The sequence below is a fragment of the Fusarium poae genome, chromosome 4, assembly GCF_019609905.1.
Source record: "Fusarium poae strain DAOMC 252244 chromosome 4, whole genome shotgun sequence".
Taxonomy (NCBI): domain Eukaryota; kingdom Fungi; phylum Ascomycota; class Sordariomycetes; order Hypocreales; family Nectriaceae; genus Fusarium; species Fusarium poae.
In genome coordinates, this window is record NC_058402.1 from 5,725,385 (window position 1) to 5,749,107 (window position 23,723).

The following is a 23,723-nucleotide window of genomic DNA, read 5'->3' on the forward strand; positions in this document are numbered from 1 at the left end:
GTATTCCTTACCATGTGCACCCTGGGAGTTGCTTGCGTCCCGACCTGATAGCCAACAATTGCAACACAATTTTGACTGAGTTAGTGTTGGTACCACCAGTGTAAAATGATAACCAAACAGACGGGACCATCTATTACGGGATGTCATGCGCGGCACTTCCACCCTAGACCAACAGAAGATTCAATGGAGTCTAGGTTTTTCTTTCATCATGAGAAGACTGACCTTGGGCATCGGTCCTGGCAACACTCTTCAGAAACTTATCTTGTATTCAACTGGAGGTAATCACACAACAACAGTCCATGATAAAGACCACTGACCATTGTGACGGCCGTATCAGATATAACTACACGACGAGTTATTTAACTGGGTTCAAGTGAACCCAAGACGATGGCATTGCGGAGCATTGCGAGAGGCCCAAAGAAACGTGATAAGGCTCACGATTTCGATTCGCAACCTGCACTCCTTCGGACCGATCATAGCGAGCGTCACTTTGAAGTCATTTAATGTATCACTTCAAAAACAGTGAGAAAATAGGTTAACCGTATGCTTAGCTTGCCAGAAACGCCGAGCGACCCAGAGGGATTAATCATGGACCCTGCCACCGGAGCTCTCTGGCCTGAGCCAAGCAGATAAGCTATGCTTTTCGTCAGATGGCAAATGGTTGGCTGTCGTCTCAAGGTAACGACGGTGAACGGAACCTGAAAGGTAACGATAGGAACATGTAATAGTCAACGATGATCGATCGAGCCTCAACGGCTGAGTGGCACGTTGCCGTCTCGAGACGAAGCTCGAGTTACAGATAACAAGGCTACTGCGATCAACGCTCAGATAGGACGGAAGCTCCGGCTATAAGAAGCTGCAGCCATGACAAACAAAGATTAAATTCGTCTGTATCCTGAGAGCCTCATACTTAAATCAACCAACATCAACCATTAGTATTGTGATATCTTAGCAATCACAACAAAGACGCAATTGCGAGTTGACTCGGATATACGGAACCCCTAAAGCTTATTGATACGAGATCACATGTCTTTTTTTTTTTGGCTTGAAATAACTTGCTTTTTTATCCGTAGAGGTTCAGTGTGGTCTATCACACAGTTGAGCTATTGTCCTCGGGAAAAGTCCATTGTGGTTGAAGTAGCCAAGCTCATAGACGACTGGCAAGCTGATTCCTTGACTCAGCCTCGCACGATTTAAGCTGGCAACACTGACAATTCACCAGTCAAGAGGACGCACGTTTTCAGCAGGGGTTTCAAGAAGAAGCTCAACATTCAGGGTTCAAAGGAAGAAAATCTTTGCTCGGAGCAAGACGGATGTGCCGAGGAATGAGCTCGGAAGAAATCGTGTTCGTGTCAGTGGTCTATGATGGGCTAGTGAGACTCCACATGTTTATCAAGAGCTTCTTTTTCGTAGCGCCTAGGAAAAAACGTCAGTCAGTCTCATGGATAGGCGTGGAGTTCAGGCTGAGCGCCAAAGCCGCTGGACCGAGGAAAGCAAGCCTAACTACCGGCATAAATTTGTCTCTGTCTTAGTTTACCGACTAGGACGTGTGTCTTTGGCTCAACGCTGGGCGTAGACTGAGATATGGCGGCAACTCAAGGTGAGGCGAAAACAGGCACCAGCCTCGCAGATCCGATCTCGGTGACTGATTGATAGCGTCCTTGTTTTGGGGTCCCCAGATTCCGACACACGCCCTGCCTAGTTCCCCAGAAACTGCTGATCAATGCGCTGTGGTGTGGATGTAAGAAACTGCGTGACCCTGGATAACAATGACGATGGCTTCACCTTTATCAGGGAAGCACCCACACTGATCAAGTGAACTTTTCTCCAAGAGGAAGTTCCGATGACTGAAGCCATCTAAGTGCGGCTTAGGAGATCATCCTGGCTGGAAGCCCCGGTACTCACAACGTAGTACGGCTGTACCTGGAACATATGTGTCATTCTATTATCAAGAATACCCTAAGAAGCTTGGTATGGGTCTTCTGGCTGGAAACCCAGGGACCCTTGATGAGGCTTGCACACTTACCACGTAGGGTAACCCGTCGAAATCTGTGCATACAGTTATTTGATGCGGCTCCGGTGTTTGGACCTCTGTTGATTCTGTTGTGATAAGTACTCGACGGCAGGAATCGGATCAAGATGAGCGTGTTGATATAGGTGGGATGCCCAGAAGAAATGTGCCGGGCATGAAGATATGAAGCGGTTGCCATGGGTGAAAACATTCATCAAATGTGACCAAACGCGCAGACGGTGTTGCGGTGATCTCTTTCTGATTAATTCCAACATGAGGCTCATTTAGTAGACAACAATGAAGACGCAGATTCTCGATATAAATATGCTACGCCTTGGAAATGTCAAGTAGACTTATCTGGCAGGAGGGAACTGCATGTCCGATCAATGGGAGTTCGACACTTACGCCCTACTGAGAGATTCACGCAAAGAAAAACAAGGATGGCTGCGCGGTTGATCATAACAGGCTTATACAACTGTCTTCCCGCGAGTGGATAGCATGCACTGCAACGAGGGAAACGATGTGTTCCTCGTGTTCTGGATTTTACATGTAAGATGCATGCTTCAAGACTTGGTTCATGTGGTACTCAACACAAGCGATTCAACCACGCCATAAATGAATGTACTTGGACTCAAAGATTCAAATGGATCGACCCCTAGACAACACTCGACGTAGTATAGATAATGTTTCTACTCATACCTTTATCATATATTGATGACGAGTGAGAATCCTTGTTCTCACCTTTTGTATACAAAAGATAGGAACCAGGCTAACGCATCTTACATTTCCCCTTTACTTATTCAAGGGAAGTGTGATGGTTTCAGCCTTGTAGGTTTTGTGTCTTGGTCCACTTAGATGAACTGATGCGTAGGTGTGTCGCGAGAGCTGGGATTGTGGGAGCCGGAATACCGATGAATTGGAAAACTTCAAAGTCACCATATGAATGAGTCGTATAACATCGGATGTGCATCACCGTGACTGGATGTAAAGAGTTGAGAAGCACTGCGAGAGCGATTATTACCCTTGGCCGTTGCAGCTCCTACAAGTCATATAAGTTCTCATATGAGGGCATCGATCAAGCCCGTTTCATAAATCTAGTAGACTACCCAGATAGAATCATGCTCCCGCTCGGGGATATGGTAGTTGAATGAGTTGAGAAAACGAAGTGAAAGACAGCAAAACCTGCATATAAATAGGTAAAGGTCTGGCTGGCTGTGGTACATAGAAATCGGTCAAAGTTATCAGAAGCTAGGTGTTGCGAATCTGGCAATTGTTTATTGGGAGCAGTGAGACTTGATTGAAGATGAGAATACCATTGTATATGTCTTTTACACGAGGGCTGTCACTTATTATTCACAACCTCTAGGAACCTCTAACAGCTCTCAATTGTTCAACTGCAGAAAAATTCACTCCAACTTGTCATGTCATGAGACTTTACAGGCAGTGATGTGCCTGGTAGAATCTATATAATATCAGGTATAGAGTGGATGTGAAGAAGTCGTAAAAATGAACCGAAGTCATCCCCGGATCGTGGGACAGCAGAGAGCTTAATATTGATGTTCTAGACGAAGAGAAGAAGGGTACATGTCAAGTCTCAAATACTTGTGAAAGACTGCTCAGTCTGGTCGTTGCTGGTATTGAACCTGATTAAGTTTCTTGCTCCCCTGAGATATCCTCAGCGAACGCTCTTAACGATGGGAAATGGGCAGTAGGTAGCTTCGTTACTTGTGCAAATTAAAATACCAAGGATTCCGGTTAAACCCATATTGGTAAATGTAGCAACGGGAAGAGAGTTTTGCTTCGCATAGCTTAGTGGTCCAACTGTTGAGATAAAGTCATAACATTTCATTTCATCTTATCCCCAATAAGTTGAGGGCGTGCTGTGTGCGACAATACACGATTTCTCCATCAGTTGCCCCAACGCAGAGTGTAGTTAACGCTCGAGAGTTAAAACAAGTTTATAAATACAGGTGGTTTTCAGTCCGTATCTGACTACCAGGATATGATACAATGGCTCTTTCAATCATACAAACCAGCGCAACGTTGAGTTGATAAAAAAAAACCTAAGTAGTGGGTAGTAGAAACGTTGGCCTCGGAATCTTATCGAACAAAAATAAACAATCTAGGAAGTCTGAGCAAAATAGCATAAGCTGGCCTGCTAATTTCGTCTCTTGTGCCAATAGCGGCCAATTCTTCTGATGCCCTGTTTGGAGCCAGGATTTTGCAAAGCGTCAAGGGCCTTTACCATTTTACTCCAAACATGCTAAATTTCTTGCCGCTCTTGGCTGATGAGTCTTCGTGTTCGAGATAGATCCTCTCATGACCTTTGACGTCGACAAACAGATACTTGTACTCAAAATCGCTGTGTCCGCGGTACTTGACCATGTGAAGTCGGGCAATACCGTTATTCTTGGGCCCATCAACCTAGGATTATTAGTCACGAGTATGTTCCGAGTCATCGACTGACGTACATAGAAATGCATCATTATGTGTTGGTCTCCGCGCGCATCTGTTGTTTCCGAGGAACTAAAAAAGTCAGCATACGGACGTGTAATAGGAAATGTTATACACATACGCAACAGGTCTTGCCCTCCTCCACTTGTTGAATGTCTCGTCTCCATGGGCTGTAATTTTCTTGGAATCACCCATGGCATCGATGATACGAGGATCGCTTCTGATCTTGTCGACTGCTCGGTTGAAGTTGGAGATCTTGCTATCGGGGGAGAAGACATCGGTCCAGAGAAAATATCCCACGCCACCCTAGGAAACGTTAGGCGCCGATTCCACACAATTTCGATGCGCCAGTGCTTACAGTGAGAACAAGACCAACAAGGATCATGCCAAAGTTGAAGCTCTGTTGCGTCGCTCGAGCAGCCTTTTCCGCCGCCGAGAGTTGTTTCCATGGTACATGTCCGTTGTCATTGAAAGGCGTCACTGCTCGTCGTTTAGGCCCCTGGGCTGTAGCTCCTAAACCTTGCTGGGTCGCATAGTATCGCGAAGCGAGAAACGGTCGTAGTGTCGTGGGGACGCTTCGGAAGGCCGTGGATCGGGTTACAAGAAGATTTGTCGTCGGATTCATCCTGGCGATTCAACAATAGCCATTGTACTAAATCGTACAGGTGGCCCAATATGGTGATGTACGAACAATTTGTTGTTTTGAAGGTTGGAAGCTCATTATGAGGAAGCTCAAAGCTCAAAGCTCAAGCTGGATGGACAGTTGCGGCTCCACCGCCCGGGGCAGAATTCGAGGTGGGGTGACCGAATATGGATTAGCGCTTGTCGATATGCCACCTTATCGACAACTGCCCTTGAACAACAGTTCTCCTTAATTCTGATCCTGAGTCTTAGGATACCCGACCGACCATTGTTCCCTTTTTTCGAGCCTGACCAATACCAATTCTTTCCGGTCTTTGACACGTCGCAGACAATTCAGCACATATACGCAACATCGAACCTCGTCCATCACTTGCCTCTGTGTGTTACCTCTCCAGCTTCACCCGATCACGGCCCAATAGTCAATATGAGCTCCCTTGCGACAAAGCAGCAGTCGCTCAAGATCTTTGAGAAGTTGAAGACTAAGCCTGCGAACAAGGTATGCGCTGATTCTACCTTGTCGCGCTGGTAGTGGCAACAAATTGACTTTTGCGCTCTCACTATTAGATCTGCTTTGACTGCGGCCAAAAGAACCCTACATGGACCTCTGTTCCCTTTGGCATCTACCTCTGCCTTGACTGCTCATCCAACCACCGAAACCTTGGTGTCCATATCTCCTTTGTGCGGTCAACGAACCTCGACCGTACGTAAACCCCAACACCCTTCCTCTTCACCCAGATCGCCTTTAACTAACGATTTGGGACAGAGTGGCAATGGGACCAGCTGCGAGTGATGAAGGTTGGTGGCAATGAGTCTGCTACCAAGTTCTTCCAGCAGAATGGTGGCACCGCGGCGCTGAACAGCAAAGACCCCAAGACCAAGTACCAATCCAACGCTGCGACAAAGTATAAGGATGAACTGAAGCGCCGTGCTGCGCGAGATGCCCAAGAGTATGTTTCTGCGCCGCAAGAAACGTCCCTTACTAAAACTGACATGTGTCTAGATATCCCACTGAAGTTGTAATCACCGACGCTGTTGACGATGGCTCCGCTACCCCTGCCGGCGAGCCCGACGACGATTTCTTCTCTTCCTGGGACAAGCCTGCTATCAAGAGACCTACACCACCCGTCTCTCGCACCGGAACTCCTCCTGTCGTCGGCCGCACGCCTTCTCCTTTCTTGAACTCTGGCAACGGCAAGGATATCGCCCGTACAGCCTCGCCCCTTTCACGAACCTCCACTGGCGAGAACAAGCCTGCTGCAAGCCGAATCACTACATCCGCCGCTCTCCGCAAGACGCCCGCTTCCACTGGCCCCCGGAAGGCCAACGTCCTCGGAGCCAAGAAGACCACCAAGCTCGGCGCAAAGAAGGTCACTGCTGATGTCATTGACTTTGACGAGGCTGAGAGGAAGGCCAAGGAAGAGGCGGATCGCATTGCTAAGCTTGGCTATGATCCCGATGCCGAGGAGGACCCTGCCACCAAGAACTCTGGATCGGCTGCTGCCATTATCTCTCCTACTCCTGTTAGCCCCAGCCGTGGAAGCGCCTCATCGCACACACGGCAGAAGTCAGATGCCGAGGTTGAGCGACTGGGTATGGGTATGAACCGTCTGGGTTTTGGACAAATTGGTGGTCCCAAGGCCGCCGCTTCTTCTGCCCCCAAGAGGAATGCTGGAGGTTTCGGTTCTGTTGGTCCCGTCAGGGCTCAAGATGTTGGTAAGTCAAGCAATTGAGAGTACTCAATCGCTCCAGGACCCAGTACTGACCGAATAACAGATGACTCTGAACGATATGCTCGTGAAAAGTTTGGCACCCAGAAGGGTATCTCTTCCGACGAGTTCTTCGGCAAGGGTGCTTTCGACCCCAGCCAACAATCAGAGGCCAAAACCCGACTCCAAGGCTTCGAGGGCGCAACTGCCATTTCTTCAAACGCCTACTTCGGACGACCAGAGGACGAGCCTGAGGAGGAGTACGGCGACCTCGAGTCTGCAGCCAAGGACTTTGTGCGCAAGTTTGGTATCACTGCCGGTGACGATCTTGAGAACCTCACACAAATGGCTGGCGAGGTATCAACTCGACTCCAGGGAGCCATCCGCTCATACCTTGGAAACTAAGCGGTCCTATCGTTAGACGTGATGAATATATTGGAGCATGATGGAGCTTGAAGTTTGAACAAAGTTCTGTCGCAGAAAAAGCAGCAGTTGTGGCGAACCAGAAGATGTATGCGCTGCCTCGATCATCATCAGTTATCGAGTAGAAATATAGCGCGGCGCATTGGGACAATGCGTTTTGCATGAATCTGGGGTCGGGATGCTTTTTGGAGCTGGCGTACATGCGATGTCAAAGTCAAAGTTGACTGTTTTGGTTACTCTAGTATGAAATAGATTTGATGTTTTCCTAGTTTACGATATAAAAGATAATCGATTGTCTACTCATTACATATCCCATACGGAAATGGAAAAATTTCTCATGCTGGTCTCTTTTATCATCTTCAAGGATGGATCTTTCTTACCCTAGACATCTCGTGAATGTTGCTTTAACAAACCCACCGTTGAATTCAATACTGAATATGACCCATTGGCAACCCACAGTGCATCAAACTAAAGAAGAGAAAGAATCTGGCGGCAACAAAAACAGTAGCAAATCGACTTCTCAATACCTTGGTTCTCAGTTTAGGTATTGAAAAGCCTCCGATGGGCTTAATCGTTGGCACGATTCGCGCTGAGAACAAGGAGGATTTACCAGTGTATTTCCCACTCCACTACATTGGGAACGGGTAAAAAAAAGGGGCAAAGGGGAGGTAAGGATGAGAAGAATGGAACTCTATACATGATCAGACTAGACTTTGTTCATATACAGAGCTTGTCTGAGGTTCCATTACACTCATGCTGTATACAGGATGATCAAGTATCGATTCTTTCAATTGCATATTATACAAGATCAATAGTCCTGGTTTCGGTAACTTCAGACCAGTGTTCCCTAAAAGGGGCTCTGAGAAATCCAATACGTCTGTACTCTTCTGTCGAATTAACGTTTCGACCAGTTGGTTGAAGTATAAGGGCACCTGCTAGAAGACTTGTAGTACGGGTTTCCCACCAAAACCTACTTTCTGTTCCAAGAAGAATACAGGGATAGAGCCTATTATTGAAATGCTTTGCGAGATCTTCCTCATATACGTATCCATATCGATCGAACTGTGCTCTGCTAAATGGTGGACTGAGATTGACCAAATTCATCATCTGGAACAGACCCTTTAGACGTAGCGTCCCGTGAAGAACTTGCCCAGAAGTTTCCGCACCCTTCGTTTATACCGTCCAGCTCTTGGTTTCAATCATTGAAGTCCACTCATCGGACTGGAAGAACATATGTATTAGTCTATCGCTAGACGCCCAACTCCACGAAGGCATATTGAGCTCCGAGGGCATGGATGTCCGTTCAACACCCATAGACAGATCAGTCAAACTTGGAGATTTGTGATTGGGTACCCCGGGAATTGCCAAAGCCAGCCCCTGAGCTATGTTGGACTCCCACAAGCCTGCGATGTACTTCTGTGGGAAGCAGTCCTGAACTCTTGCAGCGATTCCTGACAAGGCTGGTAGTCTATCCGAGGCAAAGGTGAATTTTTCCATTGAATAACGGCCGGCAAATCTGTACCACAACTTCACAAGATGTTCCTACTTCAGGTTTTGCAGATTTCTAAACGCATAGACGAAGTCGTTACTTACATCCTTGGAAGTTACAGGCTCCAAGCGACGTGGCGCGGTTTCGATCGCCCGACACTCGTGGCATTCCCACATGATGCAGTTCATCCCGAAATGCAAAACCCTCTTAGAAAGGGCTCTTTCCTGAAATGTCCATCCTCTTGAAAGAAGAGGGGAGTTGCCTATTTCAAACCCCCATATCGGAGACAACGGCCCGACGGTGATATCTCTGATTCCGCCCCAAAATTTCTTTTGTCGAAAGACAACTGGCTTCGGATTGACTTGCAGGGCAGGCCGTGGGAGGAATAGCCCCTTGTAAGAAGAGATGGCTCCCGTTGCTGCAATAGTCAATCTAGCGTTCTCGTAATACTGGCCGAATCGACCAGCCTCATAAGACCAATCTGCTTTATGAAATGCATCGTCGTGGCCTTCACTTTGCAGTATACACAAAGCATCGACCCATAGGTATCTAATTCCCAGCTTCCGCGTGAACATGATGGCTTCTTGTATAGTTTTTGCGAGCTTATCCCATGGCAGACATTGTGTCATTTCGTCAATGTTGGATGTTGTAGTTGTCGCAAAGGTGGGATCGGAACCCCAGGCGTAACTCAAAGCAACATACTCCACGTCCTCATGGTCAAGTAGGTTGGGAACATATAACCGTGGTAGATTTCCTTTGCTGGGTGATCCAACGTCTATAACTCTCGTGGGTAGGACCGCTGGTTGCTGCTTGGTGCAGGGACGGTCGTTGCATTTGGTATGGGAACTGTCACATTCAAATATCCAGTATTGAGCCAGGGAAACTGCATCATCAACACCTTTGATTGTGCCGAGATTGATAATAGGCCCATCCGCGTGTGATTTTGATGAATTTGTAGACTTTTCTGAGCCCTCGCCCATTACCAGAGGCAAATGATGCGAGCGGCCCTTTCCTTTGTTGCCAATAGTTATTTTAATATACAGCTGTCTTGGATATTGGTCGTGAAACGGAAGCCCGTCATCTTCCTCATCATCCGTTAACATACTGTCACAGTCATTGTAGTTATCGTGGCCGAGACTATGACCCGCCAAGGCTTCGACTCGAATGGGAAGTGTATCCTTCTCATAAGATACGGTTTCATGATAACAGCAAGATTGGTAGACAATTTGGCAAAATGAACACCCACTCCGTGTAAGTTGTGCCAATGAGCAGAAATCGGGTGCGATGTTGAGAAGAGATCTCCAGCCTTTTTGTTCAACCTCACCAAAACCATCGGCAAATCGAGAGCATGCTGTGCAGAGAAACTCTGTCATGTTGAAAGTTGGTTGGCATGGTATACCTAGGTAGATAGATTTAGGAATACCTTTTTATCGACGGAACGTTCCTGTAAATTGAGGTATTATGTAGGAGGTATAGATAGACGGTATCATATGGCTTACTTCTCCAGGTAGATACCTCGTGTATCCACTCTGTCTGTACTTTGGCAGGGATATCAAGACTAGGTAGCTGGAAAACACACTTAGGAGATCCGGATTTCCAGCTAACCAAGACATCTAATAACTCAAGAGGCACTGATATGAGCGAAAGTGAACAAAATGTGTTGTGACAATGAGTTTTATATGTAAAGTTTCAATGTTGACCGGCTCCTAATCTAAGTATAGATCACAAAATAATGACTAAATAATGAGGTATCTTATATGCAAATGGCATGGCTGCTTTACAGCTTGGCAATCATCTTGTTGCCCTTTTGCAACCAAGCAACGGCGTCGTCCACGAACTCATCAACGACAGCCTTGGCAGGCTTCTGCTCGTTGACAACGGCTGCGCACTTGCCCATAAGGTAAGGTCGGTACTTGTCAAGTATGTCTTCATCGTCGTCGTTTTCGCTCTCGCTGGTGCTTTCGGCAAGCTTATCAAGATCGGCCTCGTAGGGAATGACACCCTTGGAGACGAGCTCCTTGATCTCTGCCTGGCGGTTGGTCTCCCAGTCGTTGATGTAATCGTTGTTGCGGACGCGCATAGGACGGCCTGTCCAGATGATGGTACGAATGTTGTCGTCATGTCCAGATGTGCGAACGGCTTCCTTGTGAGCCTTGGGGGCACCAGCCTCATCGGTGAGAATGAAGCGGGTTCCTACCCAGACAGCACCGGCACCCATCATAAGGGAGGCGGCGAGGAGCTGGCCGTTGTGGATACCACCGGCAGCAATAACCTGGACAGGACCGCCAGTGATAGGGGACTTGTGCTTCTTACAGATGTCCACAACAGCGGGGATGAGGACAGTTGTGGGGATATCACCGGTGTGGCCACCACCCTCACCACCCTGGGCGCAGATGATATCGACACCGAGGTCGAGGCACTTCTGGACGTGCTTGACGTGGCCGATCATGTTCATGTAGACGATACCATTGGCGTGTAGCTTGTCAACAACAGCCTTGGGAGGAACACCGACGGCAGAAACAAAGAGCTTTGCACCCTCCTCGATGATAATATCGACCAGCTCGTTGAGCTTACCCTTGGTGTAATCGTAGCTGTTAACCGTACGTTAGCTCCTGATCACTGATAGAATCGTTTTGCGATTGCGATCAAGGGTCGGAGGTAGGGAGATGAAGACATGTGACGTACTTAGTCTTGCGAGCGCTACCGCCAACCTGGGGAAGAAGCAGGTCGACACCGAAGGGAGCGTTCTTGTCGTCGAGGTAGCTCTTGAGCTCGGCGATTTGTTCGCGCAGCATGTCAGGAGTATAGCCGACACCACCAATGACACCGAGTCCACCAGCGTTGGAGACAGCGGCGGCAAGCTTGGGACCAGCAGCGACGTTCATGCCCGCGAGGAGGACGGGATGTTTGATCTTGAAAAGATCGGTGATGGGAGTTCGGAGCTTCTCTGTCAGTGACACATGTTAGCAAATGATGGAGAGTGTTTGTGAAGATCATGGTGATGACGTACGTGGTGAGGCCATGGTGTCTGTCTGTTTACTTGTATGAAGCTATCGTGTCGTGACAGAATGGAGCCGACTGCGCGCAGAGACGGAAGCAGTGTTGATTAATGAAGAACGAGAAACATGCGCTTGAAAAGAAAAACCTGGGGTATAAAAAGGAATCAGCTGAGAGTAAGTTAAGTTTTGAGGGGGTTCTGTAGGAACAATGTTTGTCGCATCGATGCCGAGGTCTGGAGTCAGTCCTTCCTTCCTGAGACGAGAAAGGCCATTGTGGAGAGGGGGAAGTTGGAACTGTCCCGCATTAGGGATAGTGTCTGGTTGAATCTGGGGAAGGTGCCTCGGGACAAAAAGATGCCTGCTTGTTAACACTTTTACAAGTCTGCAACTGGTAGAACTGTTAGTTCCGTCGAGAATAAAAGCTTTTCTATTCATCTGACGAAACTGCGAGTCTTGTTTTGTTATCTTAAATCCTGTCCCTTAATAAAACTTGGAACTCTTGGTAACTCGTTTTGTCGAACATCTTCTGACATGTGCTTGGTACTAGAGAAAAACGGCAAGGTGTAGTCAGCAAGACTAAAAAGTCTCGTGACAAGAATCTCAACCACATGCAAATAAATGGAAGCACATCTAAGCAGTCAGCGGGAACCTTCAACAACCCGATCAGGGACACTATGGAAGATTAGTCAGAGTCCTTTCAATCATCGCCATACTCGACATATGCAAGACTCGGCCGGTACTTCCTTCAAGCTTTCGCTTCTAAGCAAGACCGTTAGGGCTACTACATACACACCCGACGTGTTGATAATGCAAATTTTCGCGGACTTCACTCCAATATTTCCGAACTCACCTAACACTAGATTCAGGTCGAGATGTAGCAACAGCGAAATACCATCATGAGACAATCCTTCCTTTCGTCGCCGAAGCTTCCTCGAAGCCTCAGAAGCACAGCCCATAATGTTTGCCCTAGTTTCTCACGGGCTTTCGCCACTGTATCGCGATACTCATTGACGTCAACGCGGCCTCTCAAGCCATCTCTCATCGCAGCTGTGCGGCGCCCACGCTCACTTGCGCGAAACACCGTGCCTGGAATAAAACACAACGCTTGTGGTTGTGCATGCGCTAATGGTGGTGGTTGTGGGAGCAGTGGGCCGCGCAAGAGGACTGCGTATATTGCGTTGGGGAGTAATATGGGAGATCGCGTTGCCGAGATTGAACGTGCGTGCAACGAGATGGATCGTCGCGGAATCAAAGTCAAGAGGACTAGTAGTCTTTGGGAGACGGAACCTATGTATGTTACCGACCAAGATCGTTTCGTCAACGGCGCATGTGAGGTATGTATATCAAAAAATACTCGTAGCCTTAATTGCTGACCGATCATGTAGGTTGAGACGGAACTGGAGCCTATAGCTCTGCTAGATCAACTCCAAACCATCGAGAACGATATGGGACGCAAAAAAGTTATCGACAAGGGTCCGCGAAACATCGACCTCGATATTCTTCTCTATGGTGACGAGACAGTCGACCATGAGCGTCTCAAAGTTCCCCATATCGGGATACTGGAGCGGGAATTCGTTCTAAGACCCCTGGCCGAGTATGTATCACAATGACGGATCAACAAGGACAAGGTTTTCTAACGAAGTTTTGCAGACTTATACCTGCCAAATCATTGGATCCGAGAAAACCATGGAAGCTCATCCAGGATAATCTAAATGAGTTGCCTCTGGGCGAGCCCCTCTCTTCCATGACACCGCTTTCCGCAAAGGCAGGCTCTTTGACGCCTCTAGCTAATAAAAGGAAAACTCATGTCATGGGTATTCTCAACTTAACTCCGGATTCATTTTCAGACGGAGGTCGTCATGATTGGGATAACCTCGCACAGACCATCGTGAACATGGTCAAGAATGGAACATCTATTATCGATATTGGCGGCCAGTCTACTGCTCCTGGCCGGCCAGAAGTTTCAGCTGAGGAAGAAGCATCTCGCGTTGTGCCCGCTGTTGAGCTCATCCGCTCGATCCCAGAAGCTCGTGAGGTGGCTATCAGTATCGACACGTATCGTGCGTCCGTCGCAGAGCAAGCTATCGCCAGCGGCGCAGATATTATTAACGACGTATCCGCTGGTATGCTCGACCCAGATATGCTCTATACCGTTGCCCGCCTTCAAAAGACGATTTGTCTGATGCACATGCGCGGCACACCACAGACCATGACAAAATTAACCTCGTATCCTGAAGGTCTGATCCCTACCCTGGCATCCGAGCTTCTCTCCCGCGTAGCAGCGGCAGAGGAAGCGGGCATCCGACGGTGGCGGATGATTCTGGATCCGGGCATCGGCTTCGCCAAGACGGGAGAGCAAAACCTTGAGATCTTGCGGAGGCTTGAGGAGCTACGGTACTGGCCCGGGCTGGAGGGTCTTCCGTGGCTGGTGGGCTCGAGCCGCAAGACTTTTGTCGGGAAGATCACGGGAGTCACGGAGCCGGCGCAGCGGACATGGGGAACGGCGGCAACAGTTGCGGCGGCGGTGCAGGGCGGTGCGGACGTGGTGAGGGTACATGATACGGCTGAGATGGGTATGGTTGCAAAGATGGCCGATGCTATCTGGAGAACATAGTGTTGGCTAGTGTGAGTAGAATATCAAGTTGAATGTCGAGTTGCATAAATGCATCTAGGAGAAGAAGCAAATAAAAATGGCGCAGGCTGAAGAAAAAGCCAACTGATAGATGCGGTCCATCATATTAACATTTCAAACCATGTTCAACTTTTGCCTGAATCATATCATGTAGTTTCCTCACTTACTCTGACCCTTACTGTCCGTCTCACTCTATTCTGTCACATATCAGAATCGCCTAGCCTGCCTGCCTGTCACACGACCCTAGCCCCCAGTCATGCCTTTACCCTCTTTTCGACCCCATACTGCAGCAGTAATGTGCTGCACTGGGGGAATGTGGCTGGTAGGATTTCTTGTCCCTCAACCGGCGTCCGAGGAAGGCCTCATGAGCGGAGCCATCCCACGGGTGAGACAAGCAGGGATGTGATCAGTCCTTCACCGGTGTAGTCGCCTGCATGAGCCTCAAATCCAGGGTCGGGCAACATTTCTTGGCGCTGGCTGACGGACAGTTCCTCCGCTTGTACCTTTTCTGCATGTACCTTGATCTGACTCGCATGGCTGTTTTTTGTTCTTCCCGCCTCTTCCTTTCTTTTTTTGTTGATATGCACGTATTATGTGTGTATGTATCACTGCCAAGCCTACGCGTTAACCAAGAAGGGCTGAAAGAATGTTGAATGACCCTCTCTGTCTCTCTCTGTCTGTTGGTCTAACCCCCCCCCAAAGGTTTGATTCTAGCTTTAGTAGTGAATCAGGGACGAGTTTTGCTTAAGCGCGAGGCCGAGGCCGAAAGATAGGGCAAAGGCGAGAACAATGGAATGAATCTAGACACAACATGAGATTCAAAGGAACTCGCGCCCTCGTCTCTTCGGCCTCTGATGGTTGCCCCGCGCCACATACGCGCGCATATGTATCATGTTGTGTGACACGGGGAGATGGAGGCTTGCAGAAATTGTCCGCTCTCGGTGGATGCATGGACCGGGTACTCGGCGACATGGAGGTGGGGGGTAGATTGCCTTGTAGGGAAAGTACCATGCTTATATGTGTATAGGTACCTATGTGAAAAGAGGAAAGAAAAGGAAAGAAGTAAGCACGATAGTCGAAGTGGTAGTGAGATCTCTTGTCTTGGTGATGCTGTTGTTGCTGATGATGCAATAACTAGACTAAACATTGCAGTAGGCTATCGTTTTGGAACCAACAAAACTCGAAAAGGCTATCGATCCTCCCTCCCTCCCTCCCTCCCTCCTTCCCGCATCTGCACCTGTCACCTGTTGAGTGACGTAGCAATGAAACCTGGGGCTTGATAGATCTTCCATCGTCTTCTGCTTTCGTATCTAAACCTCTAGCTTCTCACACCGGATGCGAGATTAGCTTCACCTAGTATCTAGTGTACACGATACAATCTTTTTTTATTTTTATTAAAAAAAAAATAGGCTTTCGGTAATAAGACCTCGTCGATTCATAGTAGTATTCTCTTATTACCTACCCTTGTCTGGCGCGCACGTACACATACATACCTTGTACTGTATGTAGCACGTACGTGGTTTGATTTTCATCCAACGAGCCTGGACCAACAACTCTTCAACATTGTACCTGAACATGCATCCGACCTCTTGTGATTCATACCAATGACTCACTTTAGCTTGCCTGTACTGTAACTGCGACATTGCATGCCACTCTTTTTGTTCTTGTCTTGTCTGTGACTAGGCAATCAATCCTCCGACTCCACTCTCTTGACCAAGCCAAAAAAAAAAAAAAAAAAAAGAGAGAGAGAGAGAGAGAGAGAGAGAGAGAGAGATATAATACTTTTTTTTTCGTCGTCAATAGGCAACTTCGATCCTCGTACATACATTGTATCTCTACACCCACCTGGCCATTTTCGCTATTGTTGATCATTTCCCTTTAACGAATGCCATTCCATCATTTTGCATACTTTCTTTGGCTTTTAGTGTTAGAGAGGCTTCGCCATCAAATCTTAAAAATGCCGGTTTGATCAACCGCTTACACCCACTCTGTCCCCGACATGTCGTGCTCAGTCCATGTTTATTTCCATCAATGGAGCGGTAGTTAGCCAACTCTGGTCAAGTTCAGTTCAATACTAACCAAATTACCTAATTTAGATTACAACGTCAAATGTACTTAGAGTCTCGTACCGTAGCGGTCCGTCCCCTTCCCGTTGGTAAAACGTGTTTAGCGTCCTTGGGATAACCTTAATCTAACCCAAAAGCCTAGACCAGCTTTAGCCCAATCCAGAGGCCTAGACTACCTACTACGTAGCAGGTAGGCTTTACTTGCTGAGTGTAGTACTTTTGCTTTTCTCACATTCAAGCACATGCATGTATCGTACCTTTGAATAAGATTGAGTGAGATGTGTGCGTGTGTGTGTGGTGTAGGGAGCAAGGTTAGCTTGAGCCAGTAAGGATAGACATGGCAAGGGTATCGGACACTATGTACCGTATCCTGCACTCCTTGTCAGTGCCAAAATCAAGGATGTCGTTGGCTATCACAGCAAGGCAACCGAGTCCCTCCTCTTCGTTTTGAGGCTTGGTTGAGTCTCTTGCCTGTTGTTGCTGAAAAGAGACATGGTTGCGAATCATCCACTCAATACCAGGTTCGATTCCACACCCCCAACATAGTCTCATTTCTTTTATCGCAGTTGTCTCAAAGAAAACCAAACAAGTCGAGCCACTTCAAGTCAAGTCAAGTCAAGTCAAGAGAAAACAAGAGAGGCTTAGAGACAAAGGCAAAAACAAATACAAAAGCAAAACCCTTACTAGCTTCAAACGTCCAGTCTAGTCACGGATCAAAGTTCCGAGACACGTGCTAATCTACCCATCTCTACCTAGGTATGTACCTAGGTAAGCTCAAGACCCTGCATGCGGATTCGTCTTAGGCTGTGTCGTACTGTACATACAATGGGTACCCCGGTCTAGTCCCACATCTATTCTTGTCTAGTCTGGGTAGTAAGTCGGACTTCAATCAACCGCGAGTTGGACCATGTATGGCACTGTCTGTCATCGGGACCAATCAATGGCAATCTTTTATTCAACTGCATATGCAAATCCTGTAATCCTATTACCCTCGTACTCTCGACTGATCCCTCTGCTAGTGTTCCCAACGCCGTTTACCATCCATTAAGTTACATAGGTAATTGACTGACCAGGATAAATGCCTTGGGCCAGGCGATACATAGTCTTGTCTCGTTGCCTCTTCATCAGATATGATACGTCGACAGCCTGTTGGGCAGGCGGCTGGACTTGGATCGGGGCAACAAGAGACAGGAGACGAAGAAGACAACTGCATTCAATACAAAAGTCAAGTCCACGAGAAAATGGACCACAAGAAGTAGAAGTAAAAGTCAAAGAAAGAAAGAAAGGAAAAAAAAGAAAGAAATGCATGCGACCCCGGGTATCCTTCCTCGGCAAAAAAAAAACAAACAAACACCCAACCCCCAAACAAGCTCACGGCCTTGGGCTTTTCATCTCTCACCTCGGTTTTGTTGCCGCTGCTACTGATCTTCTGTCTCGTACATTCTCGCCTTGTTGTTTTTGCTTGTCCTCAACATATCAAACGTCAGGTTCCTAGCCCCAAGTCGTACACGCCGTTATGCTTCGCTCTTTTTCATCTTTTCCATCCATCTTGCCGTGTCCTGAAGCCATTTCCCTGGCGGAATGCCCACCCCCCTCATCTAACGAACGAAAAATTTGAGAAAACCATAATCCGAACCCCGTACTAATAATGCTAATGCCATACAAATGTCTCTTTTTGCACCTTTACCGATAGTCCTGACGCAATGTCGCCTCTTTTACTCGTTTAATCCTTTTCCTGTAGTGTCCACATGCCTGGACAGATGCTGATTCCCCAACGCCTTGATACGATCTGTAGCGTTCCCGTCTCCCTGTAGCGTTTCGTCTTGTACTCACTCGTTCGTTCGAAATTGACGGACAAGACCTAACAGTCTCCAAGAGCCATGTACGGCCGCGCTGACTATGTCATGGTCATGTTGATCCCCGACGAGGGGATCGGATAGTAGCCGCTCGATGTGGATTTGCCTTCGAAGGGTCCTGGTGGGCGATCGTTCATTTGCGCTGGTGGATGGAAAATACTGGGGAGAGCAGCGCCGTCATAATCCGACTTGATCTTGCTGCCCACCATCATACCCGTAGCCATGTGCGGCACGACATTATCCCGATCCGTTCGAGGGTTGAACAAGTCAATTCGGTCGTTTTGCCCTTCGTACATGGGCCCTGGGTAATACTGATATTCTCGAGTCGTGCCAATCGCCTTGGAATCCTCCGGGGGAATCATCGATTCGGGGGGTATGTCGTGGTGACGAACGCTGTATAGGCTGTTGCGAGCATCAAACCCACCAGTTGCGTAGCTCGGTCCACCCATCATGGAAGTGTTGAAGTCAGCCATGCCGCCGACAGTGTATCCTCCCAGGTTGCCCGAAGATCCACCCGGGCCACTGCTTTGGCTTCCCCGCCTATCGTTCTGATAATGTCCTGGCGACCGCCCCCGGACGATCATTTTTGCAGATTTGCGAGTGGCTATCTTGACGAACTGGTCGCCACCACCTTGGGTCCCAACATCACCCCAGAGTTCGACGACCAGCTGGTAGTACTGTTGAGCAGCCCTTCGTTTCCCGTTGTTTTGCGTGGCTTGCTTGAATTGGATTCGCTCGAACGTATGCTCTGTAGGCAGTTGCTGCCCGCCGGGTTGATTGCTGAAATTGTCGGGGTAGACAGGACGGTTGGATACGACCGAGTCTGTAAACATACCCATATGATGGTGGTGACTAGCTTCACGGGGCTTGCTACCCAGTCGAACCTTTTCGGGTTTCATTATGGGTCCCTTGTCTCTCTTTGGTGTGTGCTGCACCAACTCAATGTTGTGTGACTCGTTATCAGAGACAACGGCAGAGATGGACATGGCAAATCCATACACCTGAACTGGTTGTGTTGAGCCAGTCGCGGTATACTGGATGGAGACGCTGGGTATGTGAGGGCTCAATGAATAAGAACAAATACACGAAAAGTAGTTCCTTCGATAGCATGTCCATTCGTTCTCGGACAAGAAGAAACCTTTGTCAATGGTCCCGTTGACATCGACCTTGACAGGAGTTCCTGCACCATCGTTGTATTGGAGACTTCCCATCATATGAACACTGTGCAGGGGGGGGACATGGCCTCCCGTAGGTCTGTTGCCGTACCCGCTCGAGCCCATGCTTGGAGCCGAGAAAGCTGTGTTTGGACTTGTAGTCGGTGATAGAGGGTGTCTTCCTCTTGGTTGCGTGGCAAAAGAAGGTGATCTTACTGAATGCTCGGAAGGCCTCCTAAACCCCGGCGTTGCAGAGGTGTACTGCTCTCGAGCACTAATCTGAGGACCAGGGTGCGGAAGGCCTGGGGTGCGATGTGAAGGGGGATAGGGATGTGCCATCCCCGTCGTGGACGTCGTGCTGTCGTTGGCAGTCAGTTTCTGCTTTGCACAACTATGAAGAGCCTCTTCTTCTTGTTCGTGAATGTTATAACATATCAAACACAGCCCAAATGTGCTGTGTCGGAAGAAAGTATGGCAGGTGAAGATTGGGTAATAGTCAAAGGATAAAGGCAAGTATGCGATTGCAACGTGATCCCCATCTTAAAATGGTGAAGGTGACGGGGGAGCAAATAGAGGTTGCAGAGCTGAAAAGTAATAAAGTGAAAGACGACTTACTTGGAGCCCAGGCGGGAGCGGACGTCTATACCCGGATACAGATGGTGATGGCCAGTCGGTTGAGACTGGAAAAAGGCACTTCCGTCCTGAGGGTACTGCGCGGTGGAGCTGAGAACTGGCGGATGGAACAGGTTTAAGAGCGACGAGGGCTGGGATGGCTCTATCGTTAGAGAAGTACTGGTCTCCTGTGGGTATCTGGCGCCTCATCAGCAAAACAACCTCAGGCTGACCAAAAAGTAGAAACAGCAGAAGAAGGAGAAAAAGATAATTTTGAGTGAATAGGTAGGCAACGGCAACTGCACGGCACTGGCAGTTGGAAGTGGCAGCGACAACGGCAAGAGAGGCGGCCACAAAGCTGCTGTATTGCCATGCCCTGGAAATACAGTGTTCCCCGTGTCACAGCTTGAGGCGCACGTCAGGTAATACCGTCGGCCGTTAATGTGCCACAAAGCCTGCCGAGCAGTTTCGAGAGGCTGCGAGGACAGCCTATGCAGCAGCTTACGGCACTGGCACTAACACCGACTGACACCGGCCGGCACTGAGCGTTGACACGGGGCGGCGTGCAGTGGATGTGGGATGTAGAGGCAGGTAATAGATGCAGTGCAGCGCACCGCAGTATAGGTAATGAGTGGGCGTGTGAAAGGACGTAAAGAGCAGGTAGGGAGTAGCAGTAAGCAGAATCTCGAACAGGGTAATAGAGCAGCCAGTGAGCGGTTTGAATGGGGAGGGAAAGGATACTAGGCACTAGGATCCGAGTAAGGTAGCGAAAGCCACACCCGGGTGTCTGTGTCGAACAAAGACAGCCAGCTAATATCTAGTTATCCATTGCGTTTTGACCAAGCCACCGAGAGGGATCCAAGTTAACGGGGCTGCCGGCAAGCAAGCACCGAGAGCCTGTGAGACGAATACCGTCACTGACCGACTTGGGAATTTTGCAGAGACGAATAAACGTCGCAGGTGTTGTCTCCTTGGGCAGTAATGGGGAGCACAGTTGAAGGGCTCAGAGAGGGGAGGCTGGGTGAGGATGTTGCGTAATGATTAAACGATGGAGATTGGAATGTGTGACAATGAAATCGTTGACAACAAGGCTGCACTCGCTGCCAATAATCCTAACCAGATCGTGATGGAACCCTGCAATAGGTATTCTGAAGTCCACTCCAAAAAAAAAGTAAAATGAACTTGAAGCGGGCACGAAAGCTCAAGCAGCAAATAAGGGGATCGATCGCGTGTAAAATCCGTCCTTATTCCATGGTTTCACAAATCTGGCCAGGATGCTCGAGAAAAGAGACAAAGATGATCAAAGCTAAATGAACTGCAGGTGGCGGTACAAGACATGGATAGTGAAAAAGAAAATAAACGACAGGGGTGGTTCGGTAGCGGTGGCCAAGGGTAGTGAGAGATAGTAAATTGCCAACGCCCGAGTTGTCTATTACGACTTGTTAAAGGCGCCACCAAGACTGAGGCCAGCCATAATCACGGCTGAAGTGATGCGTGAAAACCGGAAATTGTAACGTGTAGAGAAGAAAAAAAATGCAATCTCAAAGGTAGTAATTGAATAGGGAACTGATACTCGACCATTGCCGTCATCGACATGGGTAGTAATAGCAAAAGTAATTTGGTTTGGTTGGGCAGATGACAACAGACCCATTTCCTAGCTCGCAACTCGCGAATAACCCAAACCACTCACTGTCTTGAAGCAATAATAACAAAACAAAACAAGAACAAGAACAAAAGAACACCACTATAGTAACGAATAACTGGAACCGGAGGTAATCAACAGATTTCGCACAGTAAAGGGTTATAACAATAGATTACAAGATGCATGAACGAACATATGGCCATTTTGCAAATATGATAGAAAGGCATCCAGCAATGCCTGATATGAGCACGCGATAACGAAAGCAAGGGAGAGTTAACAAAAATAACGACTAACCTCATCTCTCCGGTATGCGTCGCCATATCCATGTAGCCCATGGTGGGCGTCGAAGATTCGTATTCCTATATCCAACAAACTTTGCATTAGCACTTGATTGCAACACTGGAGTCAAATTCAAATCAGCCTCGATGGTTTCTATGGGGGCCGTTCAATTCCTTGCTTGGATCATAACATAGTTCTAGCGTCGAGTAAATAACCGGACATTCATTGCAAACTCGTGTGTTCGACGGGATCCTTGAGTTTGTGTTAGTCAAGGTCATTTGCTATTATGTGATTCTTCGTTTCTCGCCAACAGCCCTATGTATTGTTTGTTCAATTTTCTCATGTTTGATATGAGAATGGCTCGCCCCGACCACAGACTATGCAATCATACCTGGTGGAACTCGGGAATTCAGGCAGAGCTCTTGCTATGGGCAAGATCTTCGGCATGCGTGCCTTGGTGCACAAAACACGAAGCATGAGATGTAGAGTACGGAATAGCATGGCAATGCATTCTGAATGACACTGCTCATTCATGCCGGTGAAAGACACTTGTCTGAGTCCTTTGGTAACTTGTTGTGACCTGGGCGATGCTCAAAGAGGCGTTTGTCTACCGCGGACCGTCTATACCAAACGCCTCAAGACAAAATGTATCGAGGGTCAGTTGCAGAACAGGCCTGCGACCTTGTACCGCGTATCACGAAGACGGCAGAAGTAGCCACTTTACCCGATATGCCAGAAATGGAGAATATGAGAGGTGGTGAATGTGTAGACCAACGAAACTCTGATACGTACCATGAGGAAGCAAAGTGCCGGTAACTTAGAGCTCTGTACGCCCAACCTTTCATACATAACATATGACCCAAATGGACGCTATTGGAATTTGTACCGAAGAGTATCTTACCTTCGGGATTTGAGAACTCATACGCACGTTCAATTGATGGCTTGGCGTTAACCATCAAGCGGACACCCCTTTGGTCGGATTTGTCGAACGGATCATGCAATCGACTGGCGACTTAGATTTCGACACTTTGATAACAATCGGCTACCGGAGGAAAGCTTGCTCGATGCACCAGTCGTCAATCACTCGTGAAAACGGCGGCGCCCCCTTTCTCGGTTTCTACTCGAACCTAACTCTATGACTGCGTCAGCTTCATGTTTCTTTCTTTCCATACTCTTTGAGTGACTAGGAATATCAAATGGGAACAAGAAAGCTCGAGATTCTTCGGACTTAGCAGATGCTCCAACTGACTCGAAGATCGAGTGGCCATTGTCAACATGTGAGCTGTGAGCCCATTGCATACATTCGAATCAATTCTAGTAAGCTTCTGGCAGCACTTCCCTCCCATGGACTCCGAAATAGTAGCCCATTCTTGTTGAAACCACTCATGGCAGATGTCCTTATCGAGGGCAGGACAATGCCACAAATGCCAAGATACCGCCTCCCTCGAGGCTTGTAGGTTTTGCACAAGAGGCGGTTGAAGGTTTTGATCGCATGGAAGTATTTTAATGCTATTCCTTCGAGCGTGTACATGGATTCGGCAACGACAGAATGGCGGGCAGCGGTGCTGAAATCGAAAACAATAGCCGTGTCTTACCCTAGCTTGACTCATTAATTTGAATGAGCGCTGTCGTGTTTTGTCTCCCTCAAAAAATAGAACGTTCAGGGTGAGTTGCTCTTGTCGGGCCGGGTCGGAGAGATGGTATTGATCAACGAATATGGTGTCACAAACAGGAAGTGCAGTGTTGAAAGCGCAAGCT

The 23,723-nt window shown here is 48.1% G+C and overlaps 6 protein-coding genes across 6 annotated transcripts; 2 read left to right on the forward strand and 4 right to left on the reverse strand.

Annotated features, from left to right (window-relative positions):
- Positions 1-4,252: 4,252 nt before the first annotated feature.
- TIM21 (mitochondrial import inner membrane translocase subunit tim21) lies at positions 4,253-5,090 on the reverse strand (the record flags this gene model as incomplete). The annotated part of the gene is made up of 4 exons (XM_044856297.1): positions 4,253-4,435; positions 4,483-4,537; positions 4,587-4,771; positions 4,824-5,090. The coding sequence occupies 4 exons, from the start codon at positions 5,088-5,090 to the stop codon at positions 4,253-4,255; spliced, it is 690 nt and encodes a 229-aa protein (XP_044703610.1).
- Positions 5,091-5,531: 441 nt separating this feature from the next.
- On the forward strand, positions 5,532-7,218 carry FPOAC1_011931 (uncharacterized protein; the record flags this gene model as incomplete). The annotated part of the gene is made up of 5 exons (XM_044856298.1): positions 5,532-5,603; positions 5,672-5,807; positions 5,871-6,054; positions 6,108-6,820; positions 6,881-7,218. The coding sequence occupies 5 exons, from the start codon at positions 5,532-5,534 to the stop codon at positions 7,216-7,218; spliced, it is 1,443 nt and encodes a 480-aa protein (XP_044703611.1).
- A 1,191-nt stretch (positions 7,219-8,409) lies between these two features.
- FPOAC1_011932 (uncharacterized protein) lies at positions 8,410-10,098 on the reverse strand (the record flags this gene model as incomplete). The annotated part of the gene is made up of 2 exons (XM_044856299.1): positions 8,410-8,778; positions 8,830-10,098. 2 exons carry the CDS (start codon positions 10,096-10,098, stop codon positions 8,410-8,412), a joined length of 1,638 nt encoding a protein of 545 aa, XP_044703612.1.
- Positions 10,099-10,502: 404 nt separating this feature from the next.
- FPOAC1_011933 (uncharacterized protein) lies at positions 10,503-11,748 on the reverse strand (the record flags this gene model as incomplete). The annotated part of the gene is made up of 3 exons (XM_044856300.1): positions 10,503-11,316; positions 11,411-11,672; positions 11,736-11,748. 3 exons carry the CDS (start codon positions 11,746-11,748, stop codon positions 10,503-10,505), a joined length of 1,089 nt encoding a protein of 362 aa, XP_044703613.1.
- An 872-nt stretch (positions 11,749-12,620) lies between these two features.
- On the forward strand, positions 12,621-14,338 carry FPOAC1_011934 (uncharacterized protein; the record flags this gene model as incomplete). The annotated part of the gene is made up of 3 exons (XM_044856301.1): positions 12,621-13,058; positions 13,110-13,318; positions 13,375-14,338. The coding sequence occupies 3 exons, from the start codon at positions 12,621-12,623 to the stop codon at positions 14,336-14,338; spliced, it is 1,611 nt and encodes a 536-aa protein (XP_044703614.1).
- Positions 14,339-18,319: 3,981 nt separating this feature from the next.
- On the reverse strand, positions 18,320-22,887 carry FPOAC1_011935 (uncharacterized protein; the record flags this gene model as incomplete). The annotated part of the gene is made up of 4 exons (XM_044856302.1): positions 18,320-19,790; positions 20,048-20,242; positions 21,981-22,045; positions 22,867-22,887. 4 exons carry the CDS (start codon positions 22,885-22,887, stop codon positions 18,320-18,322), a joined length of 1,752 nt encoding a protein of 583 aa, XP_044703615.1.
- Between the last annotated feature and the right edge of the window lie 836 nt (positions 22,888-23,723).